General features: G+C 37.0%; 1 protein-coding gene across 2 annotated transcripts; it reads left to right on the plus strand.

The window, feature by feature from the left end:
* Positions 1–5,324: 5,324 nt before the first annotated feature.
* On the plus strand, positions 5,325–20,900 carry LOC140164912 (cytochrome P450 2D6-like). Of its 2 annotated transcripts, none has more exons than XM_072188310.1 (3): positions 5,325–6,019; positions 15,865–16,832; positions 19,236–20,900. In XM_072188310.1, the coding sequence occupies exons 2-3, from the start codon at positions 16,391–16,393 to the stop codon at positions 19,427–19,429; spliced, it is 636 nt and encodes a 211-aa protein (XP_072044411.1). In that variant the 5' UTR covers positions 5,325–6,019; positions 15,865–16,390; the 3' UTR covers positions 19,430–20,900. The 2 variants fall into 2 exon arrangements, 1 of the variants encoding a protein (XP_072044411.1); XR_011860605.1 differs by lacking the exon at positions 5,325–6,019 and adding an exon at positions 14,709–15,184.
* Positions 20,901–21,215: the final 315 nt, after the last annotated feature.

Raw genomic sequence — 21,215 nt, forward strand, 5'->3', positions numbered from 1 at the left:
CATCCGATACCTAAGTATAATAAAATATTTACAAATTTTTGTACAAAAACACAAGTTAATCTGTTGTGCAAGTTGATTTTGTAGTTGAACATAATCCATGTTTTAAATAGTAAAATAGCCACATATTGTCACAAACCCCTCACAAAAATATCCTGCGCCTCCTCGAGCCACTTCCGGTCCTGCCGGGACTCAAACCCACGACCCTGGGATAAGAGGCGAGCGCGCTAGCGTATAGACCAAAAGAGGACTTCCCCGTCAGGTCTAAACACTAACGCACTTACACCTCTGTGACATGCTCCCCCTCCTCGTAAGGCACGCCCTCGCGCGTTACTTCCTCTGTTTAAACTGGTCGTCCTTGATACAAGGCATACTCGGTCAGACTGGTCGTCCTTGATACAAGGATACTCGGCCAGCCATTTTGTGAACGCCTAAATATGAATTTTATCTTAAAATTAGAAATTTACCTTAACAATCATTGCAACTTGATTAAATTATTGTAATTTGTGCAAATTTTCGCGTTCTCCTTGTGCAATTGGTTGGGCGGGGGGCATTCTGTATCTTTGCATCATGAAAGGGGTGTTGTTTAGCATCATAGTTAAGATGACCAAAGTAAGAAAGTAGCAAATTGATGTAATTAAAATGTCATTTAACAGAGAAAATGTCACATAAAAATCAAGTAATTAAATATTTTTGCAATTCTCAATTTTGATTATATTTTTTACGTGTTCCCCCTCATATCAAGGATTCCACCCACCAAATCTGAAATTTGAACCCTTTGACCTTGGTTGACCGCGCTTTTATTTCGCACATATATTCCCCCATATCAGAGATTCCACCCACCAAGTTTGAGCCTGATCGGACAAAGTTTGAAATTTGAACTCTCTGTGATGACCTTTAACCCCGGTTGACCTCAATGTTATTTCGCACATATATATATTTCTCTTGTATCAAGGATTCCACCCACCAAGTTTGAGCCCGATCGGACAAAGTCTGAAATTTGCCCCATCTGTAATGACCTTTGACCTCGGTTGACCTCAATTTTATTTCGCGCATATATTCCCCTTGTATCAAGGATTCCACCCACCAATTGTGAGCCCGATCGGACAAAGTTTGAAATTTAACCCCTCCGTAATGACCTTTGACCTCGATTTTATTTCGCGCATATATTCCCCTTGCATCAAGGATTCCATCAACCAAATTTGGGCCCGATCGGACAAAGTTTGAAATTTTGACCTTTGACCTCCGATGACCTTTAAAACCAGCCGAAGGACATGTTTTTTGGGCGGGTGCGGCGTGCCGCACCCGCCCTGTATTCTCTGATTATTGACCTACTTTTTCACATGCCGCAGTGTTGAGAAAATATTCGTGCCGGTTATATCCCAAACACCCACAGAGGTGATAGTTTACGGCAAGTTTTGTAATTATTACTTGCTTTTGATATGTAAGTGATAAAGTCGTCATAGGCAGTAATGTGTTTGTATTAAAAGAAATAACAAAAATAATTATTTAATAGAAATACTATTTGGAAATTGCAGCAAGATTTGCAGATGTTTTTATTTGAACAGTACCAGTTCACCAGTTTTGCTAGTTTTCCTAATCTTTGGGCTAAATTAACAGCATCGTGAAGGTCATATATATCATTTTATACTGACAGCTTCTGTATGGACTTAAATACAGCTTGTATGTACATTGTGTTCAGTGTGTACATAGGCTATTTACTTTTCAAATCTTGTGACAAATTGTGCTTGATAATGCTTGTATAAGGTATTATAGACAAATTATTAGAATGCATGTGCACCAGTAGAAATGGCCCAGGTTGAATGAAATGAATAAACATATGAATGAATATTTTATTCCCTGGATTATTTTTGTTGGGACAAAATAATGATATAGTTTGACGCTTTGAAATACAGTTATGTTAATCATAATAAAGTTACAAAGTTAAAAAATAATATCGAAATATTGTAAAATCAAAGTTTTCCCCTCGTAAGTTGTATCAAAACAACACTGAGGAAATTGATATGACAGATTTTTAAACTTTGATATGGAAAGATACCCCAGCCCTGTTGTCTCACCAGAGAAGATGAGCAGAAGTCTTTCTATGATGATAAAAAAAACTCTAGGTATGATTACGAAAATGTTTTAAATAACTATTATCTACAAAAGTTTTATAACAATGTTTTATATAAAATGTTAACATAAAACGTCTTCTGTTATGATATGAAGGGTTAATATAAAAACAGGGAAAATCTGTTCCAACTGACCAGCAGAGAATAAAGGATAAGCAATAGATAAGATTAAAATCAGGGAAAATATGACACAACCTCCAATGGGGGAATAACAAACGTATAAACGTATAAAGTTAAAAACTCTTAACTTTGTTTATACGTTTTGTGTTATTCCCCCATTGGAAATCGATGTTGTGTCATATTTTCCCTGTTATTAATTGTGAAGACTTACTCATTCTTTCATTTCTCTTGACAATTTTTCATTTGCCCGCCCTATTCCTTTTAAAGGAATTTTTATTTCCTAATACCTATCCATATCCGAAATATCGTATAGATGCATCGAAGCGCGACGAAACGCATAGCCGGACAGACACACACCCCCACACACAGACTTCGCTCATTATTTTAGTAGTATCATGGCATACAGGCATGAGAATTTTCAGGTTTAAACCTGAATTCAGGCTTTTTTGTTGTCCAATTATTATTATTATTATTATTATTATTATTATTATTATTATTATTATCATCATCATTATCATCGTGTGTTGATCGTTTTCTCCGGTCAATACTGTAAAAACTCCGGCGATTGTTAGCATATGTGCTTATTATCGAGTACTTTTAAAACATGCAAACATGAAGTGCCCGTATCCACAAATGTGTACAGGGGGTTTGAGCAAATCATCGATACACATAGTCTGTTATATACGAACAAGTTAACCTGCAAATGTGTGTCTCAACCCAATAGCTCAGTTGGTAAAGCGCCGGTACAATTTCATGTTTTCAAAAGCGCACGATATAGTAAGCACATGCTAACTATCGAGTTTTTACGGTATCATGGGTATCGCTATTCGCCATGTCCAATATGCATGCCTATTATTTCCTAAAAGTCCAAGGGCATTTTAAATCTATTTTCAAGCCCGGGTTTCTCAGATTAAACTGAACAGTTGAAGTTGAACTTGTTACTGATTACCGATAGGCATCAGTTAATCATGACACTGCAAAAGTATCCATAGGCCTACATTTACTTGATTATTTTGCCAAGTTTTGTCCAGGTATATAAATACGCAGATTATTTATATTGGGTACATGCATATATCATATGCCACTGTCATGATTGTTAGGCAAAAAAAACATGTTTGTTTCCTGTAGCAGGTCAAAAAAGTCAAATGCGAAATGCGTTTTTTTTTAATAATCCATGTCTTCAAAATAATGAAAAAAATAACTTTTTTGCTGCAAATTAGAATGGGAATTTACAGTGAGTGTCCCCTACACACACACAAAAATCATATTTCTTCATATTCAAGAATAATTATTTATGATCCCCTTTCAACCTGCAGATTAAAAAAGGTATTTAAAAAAAAATGTGTGATGTTTTTCAAGTAGATTTTCACTACGCTCGTTTGTTGTGTAATGTGTAAATATTTACTCCAGTAGTGTTTTTTTTATATTATTTTTTGCGATTTTTTTCCGGTTTTGGATGTTTTTTCTTTGTAAGTGAAAAAATTCTAATGCGCAAAATAAGCCGTCAAAACGTAATGCGCGCGGTACAGGAAAAAACTTATTTTTTTGGCCTTTTTTTTTTTTTTTGGCCTTATTTAGTCAAAATAATGTGAAATGCGTACGCCACTGTAGTTAAGGGGTCGGTCACCCACCTTTGCACAGTATTTTTGTGGGGCCTGAGAACACATCACAGGGGCGGATTTAGGGGGGGGGGGGGCGCAGCCGGCGCGCGCCCCCTCTATTTTTTGACTAGCAAAAGGCGTCGGCCTAACTTAAAAATACAAAATATGAAAGAAATTTTTAAAAATGAACAAATTCGGGCATGAACAGCAAAAAATGGGCCAAAACCATTTAGTTTTCGAGGGGGTAACCCCCTTAACACCATTCACCTTCTGATATCAAATAATTTTGAAATTCGCTATAATACAAATTTTAGGCCTATGGCAAATATTTTTATTAATTTATATTTTTTTATATTTAACAGTCCTCGAACTTAACTTTATAAAAGCCGTCTCTCATATGGAAACTTTCGTTTTGAAGATACATTCCCCCCCCCCACAAAAAAAAAAAAAACCTCTAAAAATTGTAGGTCTTTTGGAGAAAAAATGTATTATCTTCAATACGAAAGGTCAACATTTTCATATGATGGACGGCTTTTCATCCCAGCTACATTAGTACATACACTTTATCATTAGATTTATAAAGTTTACTTCGAGGACCGCACGACCTGGGGAAACATACATGCAATTAATATTGGCTTCATTGACTCAGTAGACCTACATTGCAGGTTTTTAGTTTAGTTATAATTAAGGTGGTACTACATCCCCTGATAAATTTTGTGACTAATTTTGCATTTTTCTCAAAAAAATAACTACACACTTGTAACAAAAGTTATGTATATTATGGGGGCAACGAATCCTATTACTTCACTGAAATTTCAATGATTCAAGACAAGTGGTTCAATATATGTGTTAAGAAATGAGGTACATTCTAGCGGTACTTCTTTCCTTATCATAAATAACATACTGCTTGTCTTGAGTCACTGAAATTCCAGTGAAGTAACTGGATTCCTTGCCCTTATAATATACATAACTTTTGTTACCAGTGTGTTATTATTTTTTGAGAAAAATGCAAAAATAGTCACAAATTTATCAAAGGGTGTAGTAAATGGTAAAACTGGAAAAATATGGCTCTAGCCGTCACACTCGCCTTAAACATGTAAAAATGTATAGCTGCAAGTGATTCGAAGTTAATTTAGAGTATAGGCCTACTCCAGAGAAGAACAAATAAAGTTCTTCTCTGATTGAACAAGAGCGTGATGGAAGAAATCTTATTCTTAATTCCATGGTGATAAGAGGGTACATAAATGTGGGTCGACTTACGTAAGTCATGATCGACTCGTGAATCCGTCAATGGACACATGGGTTGATTTAATCGATTGATAAGGCGCTTATCAATATTTACTCTAAACTGTAACGAACAATATAGGCATATAGACTTGGATTGGGTTGCACGATAAAAATAACCCGTATAGCCTACATTAACAATAAAAAAGTACATAAATTTACATTCCTTACGGGTCACTAATGAGTCAAGTTCATGTAGAGAATACAACATGATCCATTACGCAAGTTGCTTCTACCGGGTCGGAAGCCCATTATTAATGTGATCATGATATAAAATGAGTAATTCATTTATAATCTGGAATATATAGGCCTAGTCGGGAGCTGTTACGATTCCCAGGGATCAGACTGACCAGATACGGAACGGCAGTTATTTTATCTCTAATCGATGAAGCATTTACCTGGTAATAGTATTGTACAGCACTATCTTGCGCACATGTTGCACAGCACTATACTCTGTTAAAGCTTACTAGAACAGAAACCACTCTGAAGCCATTGTTTAATACGTTAAACTTATATGCTGCACTGTGAAAATGATCGTGTCTACAGAATTGCAATCTTTCCTTAGTTATTCTGTCATTTTTTGTGTTGTATGGTACATCTACCGCCATTTTCTGCGACCAGATGATTTCGTACCGGGACCATACGGATGGAATGCTATCCGTCTTCTGCCGAGTTTCGTCTCTATGATGAGAAAACAGTTTTATTTCCATGAAATTTTGATCTATTGGAGCAAGCAGTTTGGCCCTATGTATTACTTAGGGTTTGGATCTCAGATTAAGATATTGGTACTTAATGGATTTGCTGAGCTGAAGGAAGCATGGCATCATCCGGATTTGAATGATCGCGCGCCAAACGTTATGCGAGATTCTCTTTTCCATGGAAAGGGTGAGTATATTTATTTCACACACCTTATTCGTTGTCGTAGTGCACATTGGTAACCATTGGTTACTGGTTAAAGCCTGGGCTCATACACCTGTTCCGAATTTTGATATGCCATAAGCTTTGTGTTGTGATCATTTCGATCAGTGGTTCGTGACAAAGAAAGCGTGAGCCAGTTGACATAGCAACGGTCATATTCTAACGTGCACAACGACAGCGATATAGTTTTTTTTAAATAGAGCGAATATCACATGTAAACATCTCAAAAAAGTAACTTACCCCCTTAAATAATGGCCATTATTCAAAAACGGGCGATTGTATTACAAATTTGTCAAATGCGGTGGAAGCAGAATTTCTGCACATTTTGACACCTCAGCGTACATATAAATCAATGTAACCCAAGATTGGAAAGTTACAGTATCTATTGATTTGTATTCACTATAATGGAAGGAAATCTGTGTAATGATATCTTAGTGTATTTGTATTGTTGTAAGCAACGTGGTAAGTGCAACTTTCAAATCTGGACCTCGCTACATTAAATTGACCGGTGTTTTATTGTTTTCTGGGCTATCGTTTCAAATGAGGTGTCAAAATGTGCAGAAATTAATTCTGCTTCCAACGCATTTTACAGATTTGTAATACAATAACCCGTTTTTGAAAAATGGCCATTATTTAAGGGGGGGTTAGTTACTTTTTTTGAGATGGAAGAAAAAAAGAAAAATCTAAAAATTTAAAAAGATCGTACATTAAGGCTAAAAAGGCTGGTTAACAAGAGCAAGGGAATGGTAAATCTACCGTATGTCAAAGATGTCACAGAAAGGGGATATAGAGTCACGAAATACTACATTTCAACTTTAATGAAACCTATTTAAATTGCTTTTCTCCATTTTATTTCTCCATGAAAACTGATGAAATTCAAGTGCGCATAAAATAAAAATATCGACCGACAGCTGCAAAGTCGCCCTGACCAAAGAGCTTGTAATAGAATAGAGTGGCAATAAATTATGTAATGCTTTGTTCGTTTGACGCCGATTAGAGATTGCGACAGGCTGTTCATAAAAGTGGTACCATTGTTTCGAACGAAGGGGTTCCGCCATTAAATTGGTCACTGATCCGGCATCATATTAATGCTCTACACAACAGGCGAGTACATGTATCAAAGAGTGACCACAATACAGTCATGTGTAAGGGCAGTGGTACCATTGCTCTCACGTATCCCAAATGTGTGCTTGTGTGGGTCTGAAGTCTATAAAGGAGGCTTTAGCTGTCGATGCAATCATCTTTACCACCCACCTGACTTTAGGCGCTTCATTTAAATAAATTGAATGCTCTAGCTGATCGATACACATCAGCATGGATTAAGGCTGCCATGTCCACATAATGGTAATCGCTATACGTATACATGTTTAAGTATAAGTATAGCCCTATAAAGGTTGTTTTTAACAAATTTTCATGTAATTTTATTTCAAGAAGGAGATTGGTATAGAAATAGTGGCGTACCCAAAGAGGGGAGGGGGTTGGGGAGAGGCAGATTCACCCCTGTGAGAAGTCTAGCGAGGGAGGAGGGAGTAAGAGGGAAAGAGGGAATATGGAGAATGAGAGAGGGCTGGAGGAAGAGGAAGAAATGAAGAAATATAATAAAGACAAGTAGATAAAATATATATAGGCCCTATATAGCAATATATGGAAAATGATGGGAATGAGAGAGGGAGGGGAGAGGGGACAGGTTGTTGATGAAGGGGACAGCAAAATTCACCTTTTTATTTCTCCAACCCACCGGGTAGGAGCGGTCGGTAGTAGGCCACTATTTGTAACTAAACTTCATCACTTGAATGCACATGCCTTCCTCACGGTGAGTTTGGGGGCCTCCCAAATTGGCCCAGGGCCCCAAAAAAGGTTATTAAATCCGGCCATGTTTAAAGGGTTGGTCCTGTGCACATTTTTTTTCGGGTGTCTGAGTTCTGAATACGAGGAATGTCCTGATATCAAATAATGTTGATTTGTTTGAAATTCGCGATATAATACAAATTTTAATACAAAATTATTAAGAATGGACTTTTTCTATAAATTTAACAGTCCTCTGAGTAAACTTTATCAATCTAATGATATGTACTTAAGGAAAGGGGTATATATGAACGTTTGGACAGTATTTATTGTGGGACATTAGAGCACATCAGACATCAATTGCATTCTGAATACGAAGAATGGTTTTCTGATATCAAATAATTTTGATTTTTGAAATTCGCAATGTAATACACATTTTATGGCAAATCATTAAAAATTGATATTTTTGATATTTAACAGTACTCGAAGTAAATTTTATAAATCTGATGATTTCTACCTAAAGTGTATGTAGGTGGGATGAAAAGCCGACGATCAATTGAAAATTTTGACCTTTCGTATTGAAGATATGGATTTTTTTCCCAAAACACCAAAAAAAAAAAAAAATCTTAGGTCTTTTGGGGAAAAATCCATATCTTCAATATGAAAGGTCAATATTTTCAATTGATCGTCGGCTTTTCCTCCAAGCTACACACACTTTAAGACTATATCATTAAATTTATCAAATTTACTTCGAGGACTGTTATATCTCGAAAATGTGAAAATATCAAATTTTAATAATTTGTCATAAAATTTGTATTATATCGTGAATTTCATAAAATGAAAATTATTTGATATCAGAAAGACATTCTTCGTATTCAGAATGCAATTCGATAGGTCTGATGTGCTCTCATATCCCACAAAAAATGCTGTCGAAACGCTCACTGAACGCTTATTCCAGTTCCCTTAAAGTGTATGTAGCTGGGAGGAAAAGCTGTCCATCATATGAAAATTTTGACCTCTTGTATTGAAGATATACATTTTCTAACAAAATTTTTTAGAGGTGTTTTGGGGAAAAATGAGGCCCTATATCTTCAATGCGAAAGGTCAAATTTTCAAATGATGCACGGCTTTTCATCCCTTTCATACCAGCTACGTACACTTAAAGGAGTATTTTGTGATCCTAGCAGCCTCTTTTTATGACATTTATTCCCAATAAAGTTTATTCCCAAAATATCAGTTGATTCCGATTTTGCGTTCGCGAGTTCTGCATGTTTATGTGTATTACATATCGTGTTGTAATTTCGTTCTGGTATACCAGAACAAAATTCAAATTTCACGATATTTTTGCGAACGAATTAATTTGCAAGAAATATTTGGTACATAAACATTATGTAGCCAGAGGTTTCCAGTGGTATAAAAATCTCAACTTTTTTGAGAAAAGAGGGGGGGGGGGAGATGAGGCTGTGGATCACGAAATGCCCTTAGAGAACTGTTAAATGCCAAAAATATTATTTTTAAATAATTTGACATATGATTTGTATAATATCGCGAATTTCAAAAAAATCTAAATTATTTGATATCAGAAGGATAGGCCTATTCCTCTTATTCAGAATGCAATTTGGTGAGTCTGATGTGCTCTCAGGTCCCACAAAGATACTGTGCAAACGTCGCTATCCGAGCCCGAACGAAAACATTAGAAAAAAAAAATTTTGGGAGAAAAGTGGGGGATGAGGCTGTGGAAAAGCACCGAATATCTATTCAATTTCACTTATCTTGGCATCCCATGCCTGCATCATAATTCATATAGCTATAATTATGTAATTAAGCGTTTAGTTAATTATAAAGTTGTAATGTATAGCCTATTACGTGAAGTTGTAATGTATAGGCCTAATAGCCTATTACGTGAAGTTGTAATACTATTACGTGACTTCCTATCAATGGTGAGTTGAACTCCTGGGTTGTACTATTGGGGGCTGTGCAATAATTATGAGCCTGGGGAGGGTAAAATGGGGGGGATTATTTGGCCAGCCAAGGGGATGGGGTGGTTGGGAGCATTTCAGCTGGCGGGGGGGGAATTTTTGGTACACATTTACGAGGTAACTTGTAAATAATACGCTCTAAAAAGGCTTAGGAAAGCAGTACAGAAACGTTCAAATATGCCAAATGTCCTGCTATCCTCGCTACGCTCGCATCATATATCTAGACCATTTAAAATGTTTGTAAATTGGGAACCCAAAAAATTAGGGGCAAAGAATTTTTGGCAAATGGGGCAAGCAATTGACATATCGTAAAACCTCGTCTACAAGCATATAGTGTGCTTCTGATTAAAGCTAAGCGCCCTTACGTAATTTGAGCAAATAAATTACAGATCCAAGCATATTCAAACAAGTATTATTGTAAGACTAATCTATTGTATTGGCATATTTACGCATAATATATCGTGTTAATTTAGCTTTCATCAAAAACACTATAATATGCTTGTAGACGAGGTTCTACGGTAGTGTTGACATAATGTTCATGTTGTTATATAAAGTCTACATTATTAATAATGCCCTAATTTAATGTCTTCAACATTACACGCGCACTTACATAACATTAGTATTCCTAGACCTATTTTAATTAACTAATTAGAAATAAGCATTAACGATGCGCTTCACATGAGGATTATATAATAAACACGTCATGAATCAAAACCTGCTAATGTTGTGATGATTTGCTTCACACAGTCATGTGCAGCATCTTGTTAGCTCTCATTTGATCAGTACCGAAATTTACTACCAAAACCTCTAAATTTACCAAATTGATATCACTGGTCTCCACTATATATTGAGAGCTGGTCTCCACTATATATTGAGAGCTGTTCTCCACTATATTGAGAGCTTGGTTGAATAAATTCATCAGGATCGGTAGAGTAAACTCAGTAACCAAAGTTCTTGATATCTGATCCAGAAATTGCACTTACTTTGTGTACGTTTCAGCAACACTGTTGCCTTTGTCAACACTTGATGATGAGTGATTCCTACTGGCAACCGACGCTAGATGTATCTCCAGCGTAGGTCTTGGTGTTGCCAGTTGATTTTCCATCTGGGGATTTTCTTGAACCCAGTTCTAGAAACTCATCAAAGATGTGTGAGAGTTGATACTGTCCGTCGTCTCTGTTCATGGTGGTGCCCTCCTCTTTCTAATTTCTATAGCCTCCTTTATCCAGCGTGTAAATCGTTCTTGTTCCGTGCCAATGATCTCAGCGTCCCCCCATCCAATACCATGGTTCTTGTCGACTACGTGATCTGTTATTGCAGACTTGTTTACCGTTGTGAGAGACTCTTTTCTACCCGCTCTGGTGGTAACTGTACTGTTAACCTTCTCCACTTCTTTCCTGTGTTCGTCAAGTCGTGTACCAAATTTTCTTCCAGTTTCCCCTATGTAGGAAAGGTCACAGTTCAAACAGGGGATCTTGTAGACTGCTTGGGTCAAGTTGTTTGGATCACGTTTATCCTTCGGGTGGACCAATTCTCTGCGGAGCGTGTTGTGTGGCTTCATCGCGGTAGAGACATTGTATTTCTTCATCACGCTGGATAAAGGAGGCTATAGAAATTAGAAAGAGGAGGGGCACCACCATGAACAGAGACGACGGACAGTATCAACTCTCACACATCTTTGATGAGTTTCTAGAACTGGGTTCAAGAAAATCCCCAGATGGAAAATCAACTGGCAACACCAAGACCTACGCTGGAGATACATCTAGCGTCGGTTGCCAGTAGGAATCACTCATCATCAAGTGTTGACAAAGGCAACAGTGTTGCTGAAACGTACACAAAGTAAGTGCAATTTCTGGATCAGATATCAAGAACTTTGGTTACTGAGTATATTGAGAGCTGTTCTCCACTATATTGAGAGCTGGTTTGCACTATATTGAGAGCTGGTCTCCACTATATTGAGAGCTGGTCTCCACTATATTGAGAGCTGGTCTCCACTATATTGAGAGCTGGTCTCCACTATATATTGAGAGCTGGTCTCCACTATATATTGAGAGCTGTTCTCCACTATATTGAGAGCTGTTCTCCACTATATTGAGAGCTGGTCTGCACTAATTGAGAGAAGGTCTCTTATTTTATTCCTTGAAAAAGAAAAATTTTGTCTTTTCGAAACGTCGGGTTTTTAACTTTGTTTATATTAAACCCAAATTTGCAACTCTTGAACTTTGGAGTATTTTTTTTCTAGCTAAAAGTACTGAATGTAAACATAACAAATTATCATTTATCGAGCAAACCAGATTGTTATCTCAAGATTAAAGAAAGATACATGTACGGCAAACAGTATGAACGCGTTTTGGAGTATCAGGTAATAGGTACCGTGCTAAGTAGCGCCCTGGAAAGTCTGAGAGGCAAATGAGAAGGTATTTTCAATATGCGGGTTGGAGTGTGGCGGGCGGCCAGGCACTCACTCACTCAATAATTACTCACTTGTAAATATTGTAGGCTGAACATCATATTTGCAGCAAACATGGCAAAAGAGAAAATAGAAAGGAACCAATAGCTACCAATGAAGTAAATATCTGCTCCCAACTTAGCATGTTATGCAAGTTGAAGGACGTGTGCTATCGAAGACCTTTACCTACGTAAGTGCACTTATAACCCTTGCCCTTCACTTTACTTACTTGCGTGCTTGTTAATTTATATAATTGTAGGCTGAACAGTCATGAAATGTTGTGACAAAATTTACGATTTGCATCTTCCATTATTTTGGTGAATTTGGGTCTAAAATAGACCAAATGTTGGTCTATTTTAGACCCAAAATTAACCCAATTTACATAAGTATTAAAATGCCAAATTGCCGCGCGCATTTATATCAACAACACATTCTGTGAGCATGGTGAGTAGATCTGCGATACCTGCGATACGTCCTCTTGTATTTTTTTTTCATCTCGTACTTGAACACGAATCACAAAAATGACAGTTATAATTCCATCCTTTTTTTTTTCATATAAAATAGGGCAGCTCCTCTGATACCTGGAAAAAGCATTAAACTCGTGAGCTGGATCACCGGGAATTAACCAAAAGTTGTAGAAGGCCTATGCATCTTCCTTTGGCACGATTTTAGGACACATTCAGTTGTCCTCTATTAACTGCAATAGAGGACAACTGCATGTGTCCTAAAAACTCATGTTGAGTAATTTTTACTCATTTGTTGAGTTGTGACCTATGTGAGCTCAATATTGAGTAATTTTTTACTCAACTGTCGTTGTGACCTTTTACTCAATATTTAAATATTTTTTGCAGTGTTATGTTCATTTTAGCATTGAAATTGCAATTTTTTCGCGCGCTTCGCGCGTATTCGTCCCGTCACTGTTCTTTTAGTAGCAGATCAGTGGGACGATTTGGGAATTATGCCCCCTGGCTCTGAGACTCCGGTACATCCCCTTTCATTTTTTTCCAACTAACACGGTAATAGTGTAAAAAGTGTCCACCAAATAAATGCCTTCATTTGGCGCCCATTTTATGAAATTTCCAACGACCGGGGGCATATCCCCCTCAGACCCTCTACGTCGCGCAAGCGCGACGAGATGAGAGGTACAAAATTGTGCCCCCCCCCGTTCATCTTTGGATTGACGACCTTGATTGTAGGCTCAACATCATGTTTCCAGCACTGAAAAGAGGAAAGAGAAAGTAATACCTACCAATGCCCTTTTCATGAACTATATAAACTTTAACTTCAGCATGATGCAAGTTGAAGAACATACACTATATACCGAAGACCTTTACCTACGTATTTAGTACAAGTGCACGTAAACCGTCGACACTAAGCTACTAATAAGCCCTAGCTTTTAGGCCTATATATTGCACGAAATAACAAAATTACGTAAAGACATTCATTCCGGCCTATTCACACAAAACCCGGAACATTTTTCACTCTTGAGATTTATATTTAGCCCGGGGGACTCAACTTAAGAGGTGACAGAATATGTGCCTGCTGGGTGTCATGTCCGTCACCTCCTTTTTTGAAGTCAAATATACTCGACTGAAGACCCCCTGCGGAGGCCCCATCTTTAAAGTCCTAATACCCGACACCGCTTTTCTTTTCGCGTCTGGCCTCAAGGGGCCAGAGGCATATAGTGTTGGAATTAAATCCCCAGTGAGTTCCAGTGCAGTATTTCTAGAAGTTATCGGTTATAACACAGCTGAAGATATACATACAGCTTCAAAATTACATGAATATAGTCACGTGTTGACATAATATCAATACTACATTATATTGCTGTATTTAAAAAAAAAATTTTCCTCCAAACTTGATGCGATTATCATATGAAATAGTATACTAGTAATTTGAAACTATTTTTTTCTCTAAAACCCAACGCTAATTGTATTTCACGAATTGTGAAGCACGCTGGTAAAATATCATTGACATACTGAGACAGAGACGGCAGAGATGGGATTTGACCAGTACAAGACATTCACTTTAGTAATGACTCTTTAGGGTTATGGTGTCATAAATTTAGTAGGAAGAATTGTGGCCATAATAGGTTCATAGGTCAAAGCTAGAAAGTACAATATAATAATATAAATCAGAATTTATTTACATATTAACCGCATGTGCCATCAGGAGGCCTAGGATACACTGAATTGTGCTCTTGAGGGGTAAAGGCGTGTCAAACCTGTAAGTTTCCCTTAGCGTATCAACCCTCTAAGTCTTCCACATGGGCGTAACCCCTGAACTTTCAAGGGTTCTGGCCCTCTGAGTATCTGAATCCCGTGTGGACATATGGAGTGACTCAAGTCGAATGTTCCTAAATCAGGATCATATTACCACATGGTGGAATAATTGGCGTTTTCTACACTCGATTTATTTTTTTTAATGAAATGCTATCATTTGTGGGTTTTTTTTATTATGGTATCAACATCATATATTTTCAACATCGTCCACTTTGGACTCCATCCAGCATGGGTGCCCGCACTACCTTGTCCAATTGTATTGTGGACATTGCTGATCGACTTAATACCACTCTTGAAACTTTTCTTATCGGGCTAGGTGTATTTCTTCTTATACTTCTATACCGTAATCATGGTAGGAAAAGATTTGAAGATTCAGACTTTCCTTCTGGTCTGTACGGTTGGAATTTGGCTCGTATTTTTCCTTCCTTGATCACTCACGGTTTGATTAAAGGATATTACTTCCATGAGCTACTCATATACTGGGGTAAGCAATATCAAGGTATCTACTCTTTCGGCGCATCTACCATGAAAATAGTGGTTATAGATAATTTTGAAATGATGAAAGAAGCATGGAAACATCCCGACTTGAACGATCGAGCGCCAAATACATTGAGAGATGCACTTTTTAGCGGGAAAGGTAAGTAGACTTTGAGACACTAAAGCCAGAATCATAGTCGCGAGTTTTCCTGTTGAGTTGTGTTTTCGGAACTCGGTAGCGATTTTCGGATCTTGCCGAAATTTTCGGTTCTTGCTGCGATTTTCGGTTCTTGCTGGGATTTCCCATTTCTCGGCTGTAATTTTCCGCTTCCGGTGATTACAGCTTTGTTCATGTGGTCTGCGAAAAACGCGGCGACATTTTTTTTTCCGCAGCAAGAATATTTTCGCTGCAGAACATTTGTCAGTCTGTCGCAAAGTCCTAGATTATTTAAGGTAAAGTTTGAAGGTATAATACAAAATTTTAAAACACAATTGCAGCTAAATTCATGTAAAATGCGTTTCAAAAGTTTCTACTCTTCGTCTTGAGAGGGGGTTACTCCCCTCTGGATTTCGCACCTCGGATGAAGCCTCATATCGACCCCTATATTAAATATCTGCCGGAGCCTAAGCATCTACTCGAAATTGTCATCGCCAAAGGAGCAACAATAATTATTATGAAGAAAAATCAGAAATTCTTCATTGGTCACATTTTTTGTTCATAGGCTTTTTCAGGTGACACGATTGGTATGCACTGTAATGCTTTGTGATAATCGGTGAATTTATACTTTAATACTAGAAATAACTATTTTTTATCTTTTTCTTCTATTTGTTTGTCTGCAGGTCTTCTGTTTTCGTCAGGGGATACATGGAAGGAGCAACGCAAATTTTCTTTGTCGGTCTTACGAAGTTTTGGTGTTGGGAAGCGAAGCTTCGAAAAAGACATCGCTGAAGAAGCCGAATATTTTTCGAACAAGCTCCGTTCAATAAACGGAAAACCATTTAATCCAACTTTGCTGTTTGCAAACGCTGTTGCTAATGTGATCTGTTCGGTTACGTTTGGAAAGCGATATGACTATGACGATGAAGACTTTAAACTTATGTTGGAGTACATTGAATATATTTTGGTGCATCAAATTAGTGTTGCTGTTCTAACCGAAGGGTTTCCATTTACAGTCCATATGCCTTTTGGCCCTGTAGCCACTTACCGTAAATGCCTCACAGACTACCGAAAAAGTATCCGACGTGTTATTGAAGACCATCGCAACACTTTCGACGACAAGAACCTCCGGGATTTTATCGATGTATACTTTCAAGAAATGAAACTCAAAAAGAGCAAGGACTAGATTCTAAACTCAATGAAGATAACATGGAAGCCACTGTGGAAGATCTCTTCTTAGCTGGATCAGAAACTACAGCTACCACTCTGAGATGGTGTGCAGTACTTATGTTGGAACACCCGGATGTACAATCACGCGTGCAGCGAGAACTCGATGATATCATCGGGCGAAATAGGCTACCAACCCTTGCCGATAGACCAAATCTACCGTACACGGAGGCAGTTATACAGGAGATAGCGCGCTTCGCAACCATTGCTCCCATCGGAGCGCCACATTTCACTTCAGTGGATACGACCTTCCGTGGCTACAAAATACCAAAAGATACTATGATAATCGGTAACTTTTGGAGTATCAGTCGAGATAAAAAGCTATGGGATGATGAAACTCTTGATGAGTTTCAACCAGAACGGTTCTTGGATGAAAACTGCAACAGCGTGAAAAAACCAGAGCACCACATAGTTTTCGGATCAGGTAAGTTATAATGGGGGTGGGGGCACACACTAAAATGGGTGATGCGAATGTGCGACCACATTCACCCACATTATTAGATGCCGCTCACCCAATAAAAAAATGTAGGCATAGCGCAAACCGATATCAAAGCGCTTTACCATGATCCCGTTGCCACTAACAGCTGCCCATTTTACACTTGGGTATGGTGCGACAAGCGAGATTAAGTGTCTTGCCCAAGGACAGAGCACGTTGGCCTGACCAAACCAGTCTCTCCACGAAAGTGCTAATATTAGGGAGTGTTCAAAAATACTTCGGTGGGGGGGTGTGTGAAAAATAAGGGGGGATCAAAAAATTTTGGGTCCTAAAAAGGGAGATCAAAAAATTTCAGTCCTTAATAGGGGGATCAAAAAATTTAAAGGTAATGTTAAGGGATCTGGAATGAGCGTTTCGACAGTATTTTTTGTGGGACATGAGAGCACATCAGACATATCGAATTGCATTCTGAATACGAAGAATGTCTTTCTGATATCAAATGATTTTCATTTTTGAAATTTACGATATAATACAAATTTTATGACAAATTATTAAAATTTGATATTTTCACATTTTTGATATATAACAGTCCTCGAAGTAAATTTTATAAATCTAATGATATATTCTTAAAGTGTATGTAGCTGGGAGGAAAAGCCGACGATCAATTGAAAATTTTGACATTTCATATTGAAGATATGGATTTTCCCCAAAAAGACCTATTTTTTTTTGGTGTTTTGGAAAAAACAATCCATATCTTCAATACGAAAGGTCAAAATTTTCAATTGATTGTCGGCTTTTCATCCCACCTACATACACTTTAAGTATAAATCATCAGATTTATAAAGTTTACTTGAGTACTGTTAAATATCAAAATATCAATTTTAATGATTTGCCATAAAATGTGTATTACATTGCGAATTTCAAAAATCAAAATTATTTGATATCAAAAGGACATTCTTCGTATTCAGAATGCAATTCGATATGTCTGATGTGCTCTAATGTCCCACAATAAATACTGTCCAAAGGTTCATACCCCACCCCTTAAGTATTCAATTTTGTAATCTCAAGCTACAAATCAACAAAATGTGCGCACTTTACACTTCTCCAATGAGTAATAACTCCAAACGGTAATTTTTAGCTAATAAGTTACTGACCATAGGGGTAAATATAAATATTTTGATAGGGGATGGTCCATACAATCACCCCCCCCCCCCCATGTTGACGCCTGTATATGGGTTTCTAACCAAAATTAACCCCATATTTGGTCATTTTAAAACAAAAAGTGCCAATTTTTTTGCGCTTTGCGCAAATTAATTCTAGTTTTGTACTATACTTCACCAATTTAGCTACAATATGGCAAATTTTTGGGCTTCGCGCGCATTTGTACCATAAACTTATTTTGTCGGCAAAAGGTGCTGGATTCACTGGACTTAAGAAATTTTCTCCAACCCCAATGTTGAAAAGAAATCTATGCCACTGTTAATGGTGTATATTTTTTCGTTTCTTTTTTAGGACATGAAGGGGAGGGGGATCAAAAAAAACTTTAGACCATAAAAAGGGGGATCAAAAAAGTGCACCCTTTTTTAGGGGGATAAAAAAAATTGACGTCCGAGGTTCCAACTATTCCACCCCCCACTAAAGTATTTACGAACACTCCCTTAAAGTGCTAATAATTATTAGTGCAGTGATAGCGCCATCTGTTATTCAGTTTATTCTGTACATAAACCGTTTTGAAGCTATATTTTGACACAATAAAATATATAAATGACTACATTGTTAAGTTAAAACATCCCTGTGATTGCCAGTCTCCAAATGAAGGCCAAAGTTGTGACCGAAAATTTGAGGTACGTCTTAATTTTGTGTTGAGAACATAAGTTTAAATTACCAATTAAAAAGCAATCATGTGTGCATGATTTGCATAAAGAATAGATTCCTATTTAAATGTTTGTGTTCACTGATCACATTATCCCCTTTTAATTTCGAGCCAAACAAATGAGATATAACGAAGAAAATTGCGATTCATTTACGCGCCTACAATGCGTGTACTACGCTCACCGATCGTAACATGTAATACTGCACGGAGCATCGCGCTCGACGGACGTGTGTACATATAAGCTGAAATTCATGGGAGATGTTAGCGAGCAGTCGATCGTCGACGATCGACGAACTCTGAATAAAACCGGGTCGACCCGGTTTTAACATAAAAAGTTAAATATTACTCATATCAAAGCACTTCAGGATTAGTCTTTTATGTGGTATTTTAGTACACCATTGGGCATTATAATTATGCAAAAAGTAGAAATCCGAGTAAAATTGAGGGCGTCGCTGTGAAGCAAATCATACATTATGGCTTTAAGTATTTTTTCTTCTTTTCTTTTCGTGTTATAACAGGAAAACGTGCTTGTCCAGGTGAGCAGTTAGCCAAGATGGAGATCTACATCTTCTTCACTCACATGCTGCACCAGTTTACGATGAAGAAGCCTACCGGGGCAGGTTTCAATGATACGCGCGGTCAACCTGGTGCTGTACACGCACCGTTTCCTTTCGAAGTTTGCCTGGAACCACGGAAGATGGCTGAAGACTAGATTAGATTGCATGATATGAACATATATTCTGCGCCAATAAAGTATCCTTACACTTGGAAAAATAATCACAATTTCAAAACTGAACCATTTTGGGCTAAATTTGTTTTTTTAATAGATGCACTATCTAATCCTACACATTATGACACCACATTGAATCCGATGTGACCTCAAGAAGTAAAGTTACAAGCATTTGATTAGACGAAGGTCCAGTTTTAAGAGTGACGTGTGGTGTCATAATGTGCAGGATTAGAGAGCGCATCTATTAAAAAACCAAATTTACCCCAATATTGTTCAGTTTGGAAATTGTGATTATTTTTCTAAGTGTAAGGATACTTTATTGGCGCAGTATATAAACATATCATAGTCGCAAACGCAGCGCCTTTGATTAAGAAAAAATCTCAAGTGATCAATCGCCTGAGCGATTGTAAAATCGCTGCGATTACTTGGTATGATAATTTTTTAGGCATTTAGAGCTCATTTATATGTTTAAATTTCGGGTTTATATGTGGAACGTTTTCAGGAAATAATTTTGTAAACTTGTTGATCCAAAAGATTAACATGACTTATGTTGACAAAATATTTTTCAAAAATGTTTGCAAAAAAGTATTTTGCTATAACATGTTGATTTTTTTTTTTATATATAAGATGTTGTTGAAGTGTGTTTTTCATATAAAACGTTTTAGAATGTTTTCATTACCGTTATATACCCGATATGTTAATGTTATTTAAATGCCATATCAAAGCAGCCAATCAGAAAAGCGGTTAGAAAAGTACGCGGAGTGCATTGATTGTGTATAAATGACACTACCTTACGCGTTCGCGTCGCCTGCTCGTAGAAATGATTCATTTTCGGACGGGTTGATGCATTTATATTTGGTTCTATTTCCCAACATTTTTAGTAACAATTTTGTTATAAAAATAGCAAAAATCATGGAATTGTTTTTCTCGTGTATGAAATAGGATAATAAATGCGTATCACTTGTTGCTTGAGAAATTGTACAAAATAATGCACTTGTACTGAGATGTTGATGCATCTAATACACCCCCTTTCGGGGCTCGTGCATTAGACGCATCAACATCTCAGCACGAGTGCAGTATTTTGTACAATTTCACTCCCAACAAGTGTTTATTAACCTATAATTAAAACATTTTGACAGAAACTGAAAGCGGTTATTTATACGTTTACAACGTTTAGGCCGTGTAAAATAATATTTTGGTTCTCGTCCCCTCCCTCCTCAATTTCTGGGATTTGTCAGATTTTTTTTATTTTTTTTAGATTTTTCAATTTTTGTAGACTTTGGAATGATTTATGAAATCTTCATACATATAAATAAGTTTATTAGAGAACAAGCATCACTTCCAAGTCTTTTTGTGGTACTCTAGGGGGTTTATCCCTCAGAATCTCACATTTGAAAAAAAAAAAAGGGCCTCATCGTTTCCTCGAGCACTGTTGGAGAAGACCGAAAACTACTGACAATGCTAATTTTACATTGAAAAAAAAAAAACAAAACAAAAAAAACACCTCCTCTCCTCATCAATTCATGAAAATCCTCTGGACGAGAACCAAAACATTAATTTTATACGGCCTTAAAAAACATTTATGTGTTTGCTGTCTCACAGGTAATAATTTTTGTTGTTTTTTTGCTTTTTACAAAATGTTTTCAAACTACTTTACATAACCTCCAGGAGTCTGCGAATATTTTCTATTGCTTTATATAAATGAATTGCTTTTCAATGTTTTTATATAAAACTGCTTTATATAACTTACGAGTCTGTGATCAAGTAA

Source organism: Amphiura filiformis, chromosome 11, assembly GCF_039555335.1.
Source record: "Amphiura filiformis chromosome 11, Afil_fr2py, whole genome shotgun sequence".
Classification (NCBI taxonomy): domain Eukaryota; kingdom Metazoa; phylum Echinodermata; class Ophiuroidea; order Amphilepidida; family Amphiuridae; genus Amphiura; species Amphiura filiformis.